At 40.7% G+C, this 13,125-nt stretch overlaps 1 protein-coding gene across 1 annotated transcript in view; it reads left to right on the top strand.

The window, feature by feature from the left end:
- The window catches only part of slc26a5 (solute carrier family 26 member 5), an 83,994-nt gene that overhangs the window by 23,110 nt on the left and 47,759 nt on the right, over positions 1-13,125 (top strand). Inside the window, exons 3-4 of the mRNA XM_063072850.1 lie at positions 4,277-4,416; positions 7,983-8,093. Coding sequence (XP_062928920.1) covers positions 4,277-4,416; positions 7,983-8,093 — 251 coding nt within the window. The remainder of the gene's footprint in view (positions 1-4,276; positions 4,417-7,982; positions 8,094-13,125) is intronic.

Here is a 13,125-nt window from a genome sequence, read left to right as displayed (position 1 = left end):
TGATGACGTGGGATTGAGACGTGTAAATCCAGTTCTCCCGTAAAAAAAATTAGCAAAGTACCGTTTAAACAAAACAAAGTTAATAAATACTTTCCGAAAACTATTTATAACTTTGCAAGACTACTTTACAATATGCCTCCTAAACTGCAACAGAAGAAGTCTGCCTTTGCGAAGCCGCCACGAGATGGGAAGAAAAAAGGGCCTACTACAGCGATGGAGCCTCGGACTCAGGTTAGATCTCTTTTGGAGGAGATGCGTTCTATCTCCGCCGTAGAACAGGGAGCAATGGTGGCGATAGCGGTCTCTTGGAAGAAGGTGCCAGAAATGCGCATGCTCAAATCGATACAACTCAAACTACAAGAACCGACTGCAACTGAAAGTGACTCAGAGTCAGAATCGGATACCGCAGAGAATACAGATGAAGAAGAGGAGGAAGAACTGGAAGAGATTGGAACTAAAGGAGATGATGGAGACATAAGAGAGGCTTTATTGCAATTAACGGCTGAAGTAAGAAAAGTAAGAGCAGAGCTTAGAGACATGAAGATGTGCTATAATAAAGCTATGAAAAGACAGGATAAAATGGATAAGAAGCTTCAGGAGATGGAAAGAAAAATGGAGCATATTAATGATAGAGTGGAAAAAACAGAAAATGATCTGCTTGTCTGGAACACGGAAAGAAATCGACTCTTGGAGAAAGTGGACATGTTGGAAAATTTTAGTAAACGTAATAATATTAAAATTGTTGGTCTTAAAGAAGGTATGGAGGGAGGAAATCCAATAAAATTTTTTCAAAGATGGATCCCGGAAGTTTTGCAAATGAAAGAGGAGGACCGATTAATTGAAATTGAGCGGGCACATAGAGCTCTAAGACCAAAACCACAAGATGACCAATATCCATGAGCAATTTTAATAAAAATTCTTAAGATTTCAAGACAAGGAAAGGATTCTACAGGCAGCTGCCCAAACTGCCAAGAATAGAAAAAGGCCATTGATGATTCAAGGGAACAAAATTTTTTTCTACCCTGACATAAGTTATGAACTTTTGAAGAGAAGGAGAAATTTAATCCAGTGAAAAAAATACTATGGGATCACGGTTATCATTTTATATTGCGTTACCCTGCAACCTTGAAGATTTTTTTGATTGGTGGAGAAAAAAGATTTTTTGATGATTACCGGAAAGCGGAGCAGTTTGTGCAAGACTCTCTGAATACTCACCAGGTACAAGAACAAAACCAGGGGAGCGAGATGGATTGAAGAAGAAGACTGGGTCAAAGAATGGACTTGTTGGATTTTTGAAGGCGGATGAATATATAAATATATTACTAATTATATGAGGGAGGGGAAGTAAGGTTAAAATTTGAGGAATACTAGTTGGGAATAGTAACATTAATTTTTTTATATATATATATATATAATTTTTTTTGTTACGGGGGAGCTGGAAGAAGCACTGATCAATTGCTACGTTAATCATGTGTGCAAGCGTGGCTCCAGCCACGACCCACAAAATGGAGCGGGGTAGTGTTGTGTATCCTTTCATTCACAATATTAGTGGGGGGGTATTTTGTTTTTTCTTTTTTTTTTAATATCTCATCTATCTTTTTTTTCTTTTTGCCTGGATGATTGGGAGGGGAACGCATAGCAACATGGTGAAGTTCAAAGAGATTCCCCAAGGAACTATGAGAGTTGAGAAGCTAAGTAATGTTTTAGATTGGAGTAACTTTGTTAAAAATAATGACTAATTTATTGAATTTTTTGAGTTTTAATGTTAATGGGCTTAATGGACCAGTGAAAAGAAAAAGAATCTTAACACATATTAAGAAAATGAAGATAGATTCAGCCTTTTTACAGGAAACGCATTTAACAGAAACAGAACATCAGAAATTAAAGAGAGATTGGGTGGGTAGTGTTGTTGTAGCGGGGAGTAGCAATTTTTAAGTCAAAACAAGAATGGGAAACAGATCTGAATATTAATATTGATGAAACAAATTGGTCAAGACTGTGCCTTGATAGTATGACAAATACAATAAATGTTCGACTTAGATTAGTATAATATAACTTTTTACACCAATTATATATTACACCACAAAAAATAAATAGATTAAATTCAAACCTATCTGATAAATGCTTTCAGTGTAATCAAGAAATTGGTACTTTTTTACATTCTACTTGATCTTGTTTTAAAATTCAACCCTTTTGGATAAATTTAAGAGTCTTATTGGGACAAATTACTGGAACTCGACTTCCACATAACCCTGTATTATTTCTACTAGGTGATATTGAAGGGATAAAGCCAAAACTTAAATGGAATAAGTATCAGAAAGAATTTATAAAAATTGCATTGGCAGTAGCTAAGAAGACTATAGTTGTTACTTGGAAATCTGATTCGTATTTAAGTATGAATCGTTGGAACAATGAAATGGCTCGTTCTATTCCACTCGAAAAAATTACTTATAATTTAAGAGATAAATATGGAACATTTTTGAATATCTGGCGCCCTTATTTACAAAAGATAGGATGGCATATTTAATTGCTCCGATAAAGATCTTGGTCCCTTAGGGAAACTAATGAATAAGTATATTAAATTTATTTTGAATCCCATGGAGCATGTGGAAACCTTCCAATACCCAGGCGGTTCCTTTTTTTTTTCTTTCTTTTCTTTTTAGGTAGGACTATATCCGGGGGGGGGAGGGTTAAGGGGAGGGGGAGGGTAGATTTTATTTTCTATGTATTCATTTTGAAAATTTAATAAAAATTATATTAAAAAAAAAGATGGGTGGAGGGGCCAGTGGTGGGTTGAGGAAGCAGGGAATCTGCAAAAGGATTTTGACGGATTAGGAGAACAGGTAAACAAGTGTAGAAGGAAACAGTGTAGGAAATTGTGTGATGCACTTTAGTAAGGGCATAGGCTATTTTAAAAATGGGGAACAAATTCAGAAATTGAATATGCAAAGGGACTTGGGAGTTCTAATGCTAACTTGCAGATTGAGTCAATAGTAAGGAAGGTATATGCATTGTTAGAATTAATTTCAAGAGGACTAGAATATAAAACCAAGGATGTGATCCTGTGGCTTTATAAGGCATTGGTCAGAGTGCTTTTGGAGGATTGTGAGCAGTTTTGGGCTGCATGTCAAGGAAAGGACATGCTGGCATTGAAGAGGGTCCAGAGGAGATTTATGAAAGGGTTATTATATGAGGAGCATTTAGTTCTGGACCTGTACCTGTCTGAGTTTATAAGAATGATAGGGGAACTCAGTAAGTCCTGAAATGTTGACTGTTTATTCCCCTCCATAGTTGCTGACTAAGCTGGTTCCTCCAGCATTTTGTGTGTGGTGCTCAAGATTTCTAACATCTGCAGAATCTCTTGTTTATAATGTGTGCCTATGTCTTATGGTCTTTCTGTCTCTCTCCCTTTCCAAGAGAAGCATGATACTTACAGTTTACACGTTGGGCACGTGGCCAAGTGGTTAAGGCATTCGTCTAGTGATCTGAAGGTTGCTAGTTCGAGCCTCAGCTGTGGCAGCGTGTTTGCGTCCTTGAGCAAGGCACTTAACCACCCATTGCTCTAGTGTCTGTGTGAGGAGCGACGCCCCACACAGACTTCCAATCTGCACCTTGTAAGGCATGAAAATGCCTGACGCAGGCCTCTCATGGTCTGAGTCGACGTTCCCCTACAGTTTACAATCTTTGTGGTCCCACTGTAAATTTGTGAATCTACCCTAAGATGCAGGCCATTGGGTTCAGAGAATTTTGTGTACTTTTGGTATCGTTAGTTTGCCTATTAGGTTTTCCCTATTGAAATTGATTATTTTAAGTTATTTTCCTCAAGCCCTGTTTTTCTTGTAGTGTTTTCTACTGTGAATAAGATGCAAAATATTTGTTAAACCTTTATTGTTTCCTTGTTGTCTATTATGAATTCCCCAGTCATATCATCTAACTTTACAGCATTGCCTCTTTTAAAAAGAGAAAAGTGATGCCTTTTATTTAGAAGCATTTTCCCTTTGAGCCTTCTTCCTAATGAATAGCTTTTTTCTGTAGTTTTATTTAATGATGTGATTCTACTCCTCAAAATACAAAGTTGTGCACTATTGAAAAAAGCTATTTTAATTTTTAAAAAACTACTACTGAATGATGGTAAAAGTAAGTCTGATGGACGAGTTACTAAATATTAATCAGGTCAGCATGAATTTAAGGCATTGTGTGACAGCATGTACTATACTTGTGCCTCTGCTAGTTTCTAATTAACCAGAGTATTGTTTATTCATTTTGTTTTCCACAGTTGTTCAACCACAAAAGCCAAGTCAATACTCTTCAGCTTTGTTCCCATTCTTCTATGGTTACCCAACTACCCAATAAAGGAATATGTATTCGGGGACATCATTTCTGGTGTAAGCACTGGAGTAGTGCAGCTACCTCAGGGTAAGTATGAATGTTGTATTCTGCTTTCAGTAAATTGTATAATTCAGGTAATGTATGGTATGGAATTAGTGGATTTCACTTTTCAGTATCTTAACATTAACTATTGTCTATTGGTCCATGTGCGTACTCCACATTTATGAAGATTTTCTGTATAGTGTACATTCTTGGATCACTGCATTGATGTGGAACTGAGATGAAGGGGCTATTGGGGTGCAGGCGGAAGAAATTTCGAGTGTGTGCAAAATTTTAACTCTCCAGTCCTTCACCTTTGATTTCAACAACCAATCTGCTCAATTATGTCTTGACCCTATTGACACCCAAGGTCTCATTTTAGAATGAAAAGTGAAAAACTTTGACTCAGAACTCATTTGAAATATGGAAAGAAATGTAGGAAACAGAAAATAGGATCAGGAGTAGACCATTTGATCCTTCAAGACTGTTCAGATAATCCAAAATCATTAACATGTTTCATTTTCTCCCTTTCTCCCTCTACCCCAAAAGAAAAATATAACAGCTTGAATATATTTTATGATTTGTGTAGCTCTTTCAGCAGTGGTAAATTTCATATATTCACATTCTGGAGAAAAAATATTCTAATTTAAATGACTTGCCCCTTACCCTTAGACTATTGTCCTTGGTTCTGGACTTCCCAGTCATCAGGAATATTCTGCATGTAATCTGTTCGATTTATTACAAATCAATTACATAGTTTAGAAGTTTATAGGTTCCTATGAGATGCCCCATTGTTCTTCTGAGCTCCAGTGAATGTAAGCTTGAGACCAATCTCTCCATATATCAACCTAGCCATGCCAGGAATCATGCTCACTTGTGAAATATCTACCTGTACCCCGATCCTTTAATAGTGTTTTTTATTGGGTGAACATTTAAGATTGTCCTCCAAGTTTGTAAGGACTTACTATATTTCTAAAGTAGCAAATCTAAAGATTAGCCATAATCTTGGTGAATGATGTATGGTATGTTATACTACTGCTATTATTTCTTATGTTTTATTTTTATGTCCTTGGGTGACTGCCATTTGCAATCCCTGCATTCAATTATTTTAAAAAAATTAACTCTCCATACCACTTTAATATTGGAAGCCATTTTCCAATTTGTACTACAGTACATGGTTGAGTATCCACTGTGTCCTCGGGTTCTGGACTCTCCAGACAGAAAATTATATGTCTGCATCTGCTCATCCAGAAACCTATTCATTGAAAGTGGCACATTCTTGAAAACTCTCAAACTTGTATAATCCTTGTCGCAACTTAGTAAATGTCTTTTGAAAATCCAGTTGTATGATAGTCATTTGTTTCCCGATTATCTGCCCTAAAAGCTACATTATTATGACAAAGTTTCCTCAGACTGCCATGCACACATAATAAGTGCCTTTTTACCTCATCTTTAATCATGCACTCTAGCATCTTCCTGCCAACTGTAGTTTATTTTTCTTGTCCAATATAAGCATCAGTTAGTAAATATATAGCTATAAGCCTGTTCTCAAATGCATCTCCCCGATTTCACGCACATCTGCTCTCACTCCATCCTCCCGCCACCCCACTAGGAATAGGGTTCCCCTTGTCCTCACCTACCACCCCACCAGCCTCCGGGTCCAACATATAATTCTCCGTAACTTCCGCCACCTCTAACGGGATCCCACCACTAAGCACACCTTTCCCTCCCCCCCCCCACTTTCCGCAGGGATCGCTCCCTATGCAACTCCCTTGTCCATTCGTCCCCCCCATCCCTCCCCACCGATCTCCTGGCACTTATCCTTGTAAGCGGAACAAGTGCTACACATGCCCTTACACTTCCTCCCTCACTACCATTCAGGGCCCCAGACAGTCCTTCCACGTGAGGTGACACTTCACCTGTGAGTTGGCTGGGGTGATGTACTGCATCCGGTGCTCCCAATGTGGCTTTATATATATTGGCGAGACCCAACGCAGACTGAGAGATCGTTTCGCTGAACACCTACGCTCTGTCTACCAGAGAAAGCAGGATCTCCCACTGGCCACACATTTTAATTCCATGCCCCAATCCCATTCTGATATGTCTATCCACAGCCTCCTCTACTGTAATGATGAAGCCACACTCAGGTTGGAGGAACAACACCTTATATTCCGTCTGGGTAGCCTCCAACCTGATGGCATGAATATTGACTTCTCAAACTTCCGCTAATGCCCCACCTCCCCCTCGTACCCCATCCGTTATTTATTTATATACACACATTCTTTCTCTCTCTCTCCTTTTTCTCCCTCTGTCCCTCTCACTATACGCCTTGCCCATCCTCTGGGTTTTCCCCCCTCCCCCTTTTTCTTTCTTATCGGCCTCCTGTCCCATGATCCTCTCATATCCCTTTTGCCAATCAACTATCCAGCTCTTGGCTCCATCCCTCCCCCTCCTGTCTTCTCCTATCATTTCGGATCTCCCCCTCCTCCTCCCACTTTCAAATCTCTTAATAGCTCTTCTTTCAGTTAGTCCTGACGAAGGATCTCGGCCTGAAATCTCGACTGTACCTCTTCCTAGAGATGCTGCCTGGCCTGCTGCGTTCACCAGCAACTTTGATGTGTGGAGCCTGTTCTTTGCTTCATTTAGACTACCTTGCAGGACGAAAATAAATCAGTGCTACAGCTGCATATGTTCTAGATTAATTGGAGTGAATAAACATTAGGGTGCAGGTGAAGTGTTAATTATACCATTTGGTCCATTATTAAAGACCCCCATCACCCGGGACATGCCTTCTTCTCACTGTTATCATCAGGAAGGAGGTACGGAAGCCTGAAGGCATGCACTCAGCAATTCAAGAACAGCTTCTTCTCCTCTGCCATCCAATTCCTAAATGGACATTGATTGAGCTCATGAACACTGCCTCATTTTTATTAATAATGTTTTTGCACTATTTTACCTATTTAATGTGTGTATGTATGTATATATATATATATTTGCAGTAATTGATTTATTTATTTTTTCCTATAATCATGTATTGCATTGTTCTGCTGTTGCTAAGCTAACAAATTTCATGACATGCTGCTGATATTAAACCTGATTCTGACTGTGATCTTTACAATAAAATATTCTTGAGGCAAATTATTACAGGTTTCATTAAAGGCTGTCACAACTTTTTATTGACTATTCAAGTTACTGAACAAAAGCCATTTGATCAACACAGCTGATGGGTACTCAAATAGACTAAAGCTAAGTTGCTTAACTCGAGCAATACTAATGAGGTAGCATCTAGTCTATCATTTCAAAGAATCCATACCATATTAAAGAAATCTTTGCCAACTATATCTCCTTGCAAAACCTATGGGGTAGTTGTGTAGGTTGTTCAATTTTAATCTTAAATTATTTAGATAAGGGCAAATGTTCTATTTTTTTTAAAAGTATGATTAAAATAATAGATTTGGACACTTTAAGATTGGCAGATTAAATTTATTTATATGAATAATGTGGTATGACTCATGACCGTTTACTTTGATTTTTTTGTTGTTCTTCATATTATGCTGTAGTTCCCATGCTTTTTTAAACAATTCCAGTAATGTTATGCTTTCCCTTCTCTTTAGGTTTAGCATATGCCATTTTGGCAAGTGTTCCACCTGTATTTGGCCTGTATAGTTCATTTTTTCCAGTTATATTATACATGATATTTGGAACATCAAGACATGTGTCAGTAGGTATGTTGTATTTATCTGTAAATATTTTATTAGTGTATAGGTAACAATCTTTTTATATTAAAAAAAATTGTGTTTGTATGAAATCTTTTAATATTGAAATCGTTACTTGTAAACTTTTTGAAAAGTGCAACCCTTTGTAAATTAAGGAATATTTAATGTCAAAGACTGCGGGGAGAAAAAGAAAAGGGAAAGCATGTATCTGAGGATTTTATTTGTGACTTCTGATTACTTCTACATTGCTTTCGATTGATTTCACTGTCTCAGTTTTTATTCCCTCTTTTATCCCCACTTTGCCTTTGCACATTCACTTTCTACTTCCCATGTTCCAAGTTAGAGTCCAAAAGGAATTTGTTTTGCTTTGCTGAGTACCTACCCTCCATCTGCCAGAAGAAGCGGGTTCTCCCAGTAGCCACCCATTTTAATTCCACTTCCCATACCCGTTCTGACATGTCAATCCATGGCTTCCTTTACTTTTGCGATGAGGTCACACTCATGTTGGAGGAACATTGTTATCTGTCTGAGTGGCCTCCAACCTGATGGTATGAACGTTGATTTCGCGAACTTCCGGTAATGCTCCCCCCCCCCACCCCTTCACTATTCCCCATCCCCTTTTCCCTCTCACCTTATTTCCCTGCCTGCCTATCTGATGCTCCTCCCCACTTTTCTTTCTTCCATGGCCTTCTGTCCTCTCCTATTATATTCCCCCTTCATCATCCCAGTATCTCTTTCACCAATCAATTTCCCAGCTCTTTACTTCATCTCCTCCCCTTCCAGTTTCACCTATCACCTTGTGTTTCTCCCTCCCCTCCCCCCACCTTTTAAATCAATGCTTCATCTTTTTTTTTCTCCAGTCCTAATGAAGGGTCTTGGCCCGAAACGTCGACTGCATTCTTTTCCATAGATGTTGCCTGGCCTGCTGAGTTCGTCCAGCATTTGTTATGATTTCCGGCATCTGCAGATTTTCTCTTGTTTGCTTATTTTTATTGTTTGTATGTTTTTTTTTTGAACATTGGGTGTTTGCTTTTTTAATGGGCTCTATTAGGTTTCTTTGTGGCTGTTTGTAAGGAGATGAATCACAAATTGTATATGGTATGTATACATTGATAATAAATGTACTTTGAATGTAGCTTGCACATACCATAATTCTGTTGTTTATACTTGGAGGCCATTCAAAGCAGCTGCTCCTTTGTTGTGTCAATTTCTTTCTTCTGTTTGTGGGGTGCAAGCTATAACTGGAGATGTAAAAAATAAAAGTTAGAAGATAATATTGTAATAGTCATGGAGGGACATCAATATGTACATAGTCTGGGATAATGAAGTTGGTGCTGGATCCCAAGAGAAGGCATTTGTAAAATGACAAGATGGCTTTTTAGAGGAGCTTGTGGTTGACCTCACAAGAGAAAAGGTAATTCTGGATTTGGTGTTGTTCAATGAACCAGATTTGATTTGGAAGCTTAAGGTAAAGGAACCCTTAGGAGATAATGACCATAGTGTAGTAGAATTCACCCTACAGTTTGAGAAGAGGCTAAAATGTGTTATATCATTATTACGGTTGAGTAAAGATAACTATAGAGGCACAAGAGAGGCGCTGGCCAAAGTTGATTGGAATGGGACCCTAGTAGGGATGACAGTAGAGCAGCAGTGGCTGGAATTTTTTGGAGTAATTCGATAGATGGGGGGATTATTCTTCCAAAAGTGGAAGCAGCATTCTGAAGGAAGGATGAGGGAACCATAGCTGACAAGGAAAGTCAAAAGGAGCAAAAGCAAGAGTGCATACAAGATTGCAAAAACTAGTGCGAAGCTACAGAATTAAGAAGCTTTAACAATGAAAGGTATTTTTTTTTAAAAGTCAAGTGAAATATGAAGGCAAGTTAGCTAATATTACAAAAGAGGATACCGAACTTATTTTTCAAATATATAGAGACTGAAAGAAAGGCAAAAGTGGGCATCAGATTGCTGGGAAATGTTGCCAGAGTCGTAATAGGGAACAAAGAAATGGTGAACAAACTGAATAAGTATATTGCATCAGTAACCGTGGAAGGTGCCAGCAACATGTTAGAAATTTGAGAGGTTCGGGGTAGGTAGGGTGGTTGGTATCAGAAGTCAGTGTAGTTTCAATTACTAAGGAGAAGGTGCTTGGGAAATTGAAAGATCTAAAGGTGTATAGGTGACTACAACAGGCATACGGAGACCCTTTCAGTGGAAAGGTCTGCTGGCCCAGTGTGGGGCTCAATATTTATTTGCTAAACACAAAAGGCAATTCATATTTACAAAGTATAGACAATGCTTTCTTTTGAAGCTACATACAAAACTTCAGACCTTCTGATTACGTTCATCCCACCAGCGCCAGCAACATTTGGACTGGTATTCAGGAATCCATTGTTCCAAACTGAATCCACAATACACTTATTTGGTATTTTACGTGCTAAACATGAAGGACAATCCATATTTACGAAGTATAGATAATGCTGTCTTTGAGACTGCATGCAAACCTCACACTTTCTGGTTTACATCCATCCCACAGGCACCAGCAGCGTATTCTGGTATTCACAGCTTTTAGGAAATGCATTGTCAAGGAACAGAAGACTGGTGGCTGAAGCCATTTATTAAGTGTTAATGACCTAAACCCAAAAATTAACAGTCCCTCCTCTTGGCCCTCCTGGACAAAAATAAATTTGTACCAGGAAAGGCCAACTTAAGAGATCTACTCAAATAGGGCAGCAAAAACACCCTGCCTTGAAATTCCACCCCACCCCAATTTTTTTGTGTGCCTCTATCTACCCTAGCATTCCCTTATCGCTACCTACCAAATGTTAAGCAGAGAGGCTGTTCTAGAAATTTGGACAAGTCTTTAGAAATGCGGCTTCTTTTGCGTGCCTGTCAGCTCTTGCCCTGCAGGCTGATTGCAGCTTAATCGCACTCCTTTGTCTTCAGCCCTTCATTCTCTGTTCGCTGAAACTCTTTCCAGGAGCACCCACAGGCTCTTTCATTGATGTACTCGAAGGGGTTGGGGTGGCCTCTACGTAGTTGTCTGCAACGACTTCTCCCCGGTGGCACCCCCTTCCGAACTGTCCAGTCGATCACTGGCCCAACTGCTGAATGGGCCCAGCTCCTCAGACTGGGGGTGACTGCTTTCAGATGCCATGTGCCGTACGCCATCAAAGTTGTGGAACTTGCTGCCTCTGCTTTAACTTAAAAATCTCTCCCCATCTACTTTCCAACATTTTTCTATTCTATGCTATTAAACTAATCATCTACCTTCAGCAACCAGCCTTCTTTACAGAGTACCATTATCATCACACTTTAGCAGGCTATTCATGGTTTTCCAACATGCTCTCAGTGTCTTCTGCCATGCTCTCGGCGTTTTCTGCCTTTGTGTTTCCTCCAGGTATGTTTTCATTGGCTGTGGTCAGGTCTGGCATGGCTGGCTGGTGTTCCTCTCTTAAGTTCTCTGTAATTACATGGTTACACTTGATCCCTCGCTCTGTCTGTGGGAGCAACAAGAGGGTGAGTTGTATGCTTTAACCTGAGTCCAGTGTTTCCACTGGCTGCCTCGCCTAGTCTGTACACAGACACACATACCATTGGTTAAGAGTACCGTCTGTGGTCCTGTCCACCTGGGGGCAAACCCTGGCCTATCCGGCAGCAACCTCACCATGACTTGGTCGCCGGGCTGTGGAAGGACTATCCCTTTTCCCTCTGGCTCTCTCTGATTAGCGATCTGCTGCTGCTGTTTCGCTCGGTCCTTTAACACTAAGTTGGTTACAAAGGTCTTTCACATATTGTGTCATTCTATCCCTGTAAGCCCCAGGCTCCCCGCAACCCGTAATTACCCCATAAGGGAGTTGCATTGCTCGCCCCATCAATAATTCATAGGGGCTGAGACCCAACATGCGGTTCAGGGTTGCGCGCAATCTCGTCAGGATTCCTGGTAATACATCAACCCACATCTTTCCTGTCTCAGCTATAGCTTTGGCTAACGCATTCTTGATTGTTCAGTTCATCCTTTCTACCATCCCTGAACTCTGGGGGTGGTAGGGTACGTGGAACCGTTGTCGAATCCCGCAGTCAGCACATTTCCTTCATCACTTTCCTCGTGAAATGTGCTCCCTGATCTGAATCCACCTGAAGTGGGGTTCCCCACCTTGGGGGAATTTCCTGAACTAGAATCCATGCAGTGGTGCTGGTCGTGCAGTCCCTTGTTGGGAAAGCCTCTACCCACTGGGTGAAGTGATCCATAATTATAGACAGTAGCTCTTCCCCCTGCTTTTTGGCAGGGGCCCTGTAAAGTCTATCTGGATGTTTTCCCAGGGTCGCCTCGGCTGAGGCTGATTTGCCAGCTGTAGCTTTCTGCCCTTACCAGGATTATGCTGGGCACAAATGATACAACAGCGGCAGAATTTCACAACATCCCCGCCCATCCCTGGCCTCCACCAGTCCTGCTCGAGGGTTGTGATCACGTTCTGCCTTCTCTGATGCATCACCCCATGATAATAACTTCAGTGATCCATTTGTGGCACAAGCTGCCCACATTCTGGATACGGGGAGGAAATGGACTCCATCAGAAGCAACCGAGCAAGCAAAGGTCGCACTCAAACACAGGGACATCGTGGGCCGAGTCCAGCAATGGAGGAGCGGTCTTGGCCTTGGGGGCAGTACACCAGCCTGGAACAAGGCTGCTCCGTCTCAGAGACACAGGCTTGTGATGCAGGAGATACGTCGGCAGGAAGAGGTGGCAAGGTGCGCAAAGGCCGTCGCTCAGGCAAGGCAAGGGCAATGGATGAGATGGGAGGGAGTGGAGAAAAGAAAGATCTCCTGGAAAGAGCTGTGGGAGATGGGGACATTCAGAGCGAGCTTCACCATCAGGGCTGCATACAATCTCTTGCCGTCTCCCATGAATCTCAGCCAGTGTTATGGAGAGGACCCCACATGCTCCCTCTGCCCGACTTCAGCAACACTAAAACACATTCTGGTGGGCTGCAAGAACAGCCTTACTCAAGGCCGATACACCTGGCGGCACAACTTGGTGCTA

Source organism: Mobula hypostoma, chromosome 20 (assembly GCF_963921235.1).
Source record: "Mobula hypostoma chromosome 20, sMobHyp1.1, whole genome shotgun sequence".
NCBI lineage: Eukaryota > Metazoa > Chordata > Chondrichthyes > Myliobatiformes > Myliobatidae > Mobula > Mobula hypostoma.
Note: the sequence above shows the minus strand (reverse complement) of the source record. Positions and strands in the feature narration are given on the sequence as shown.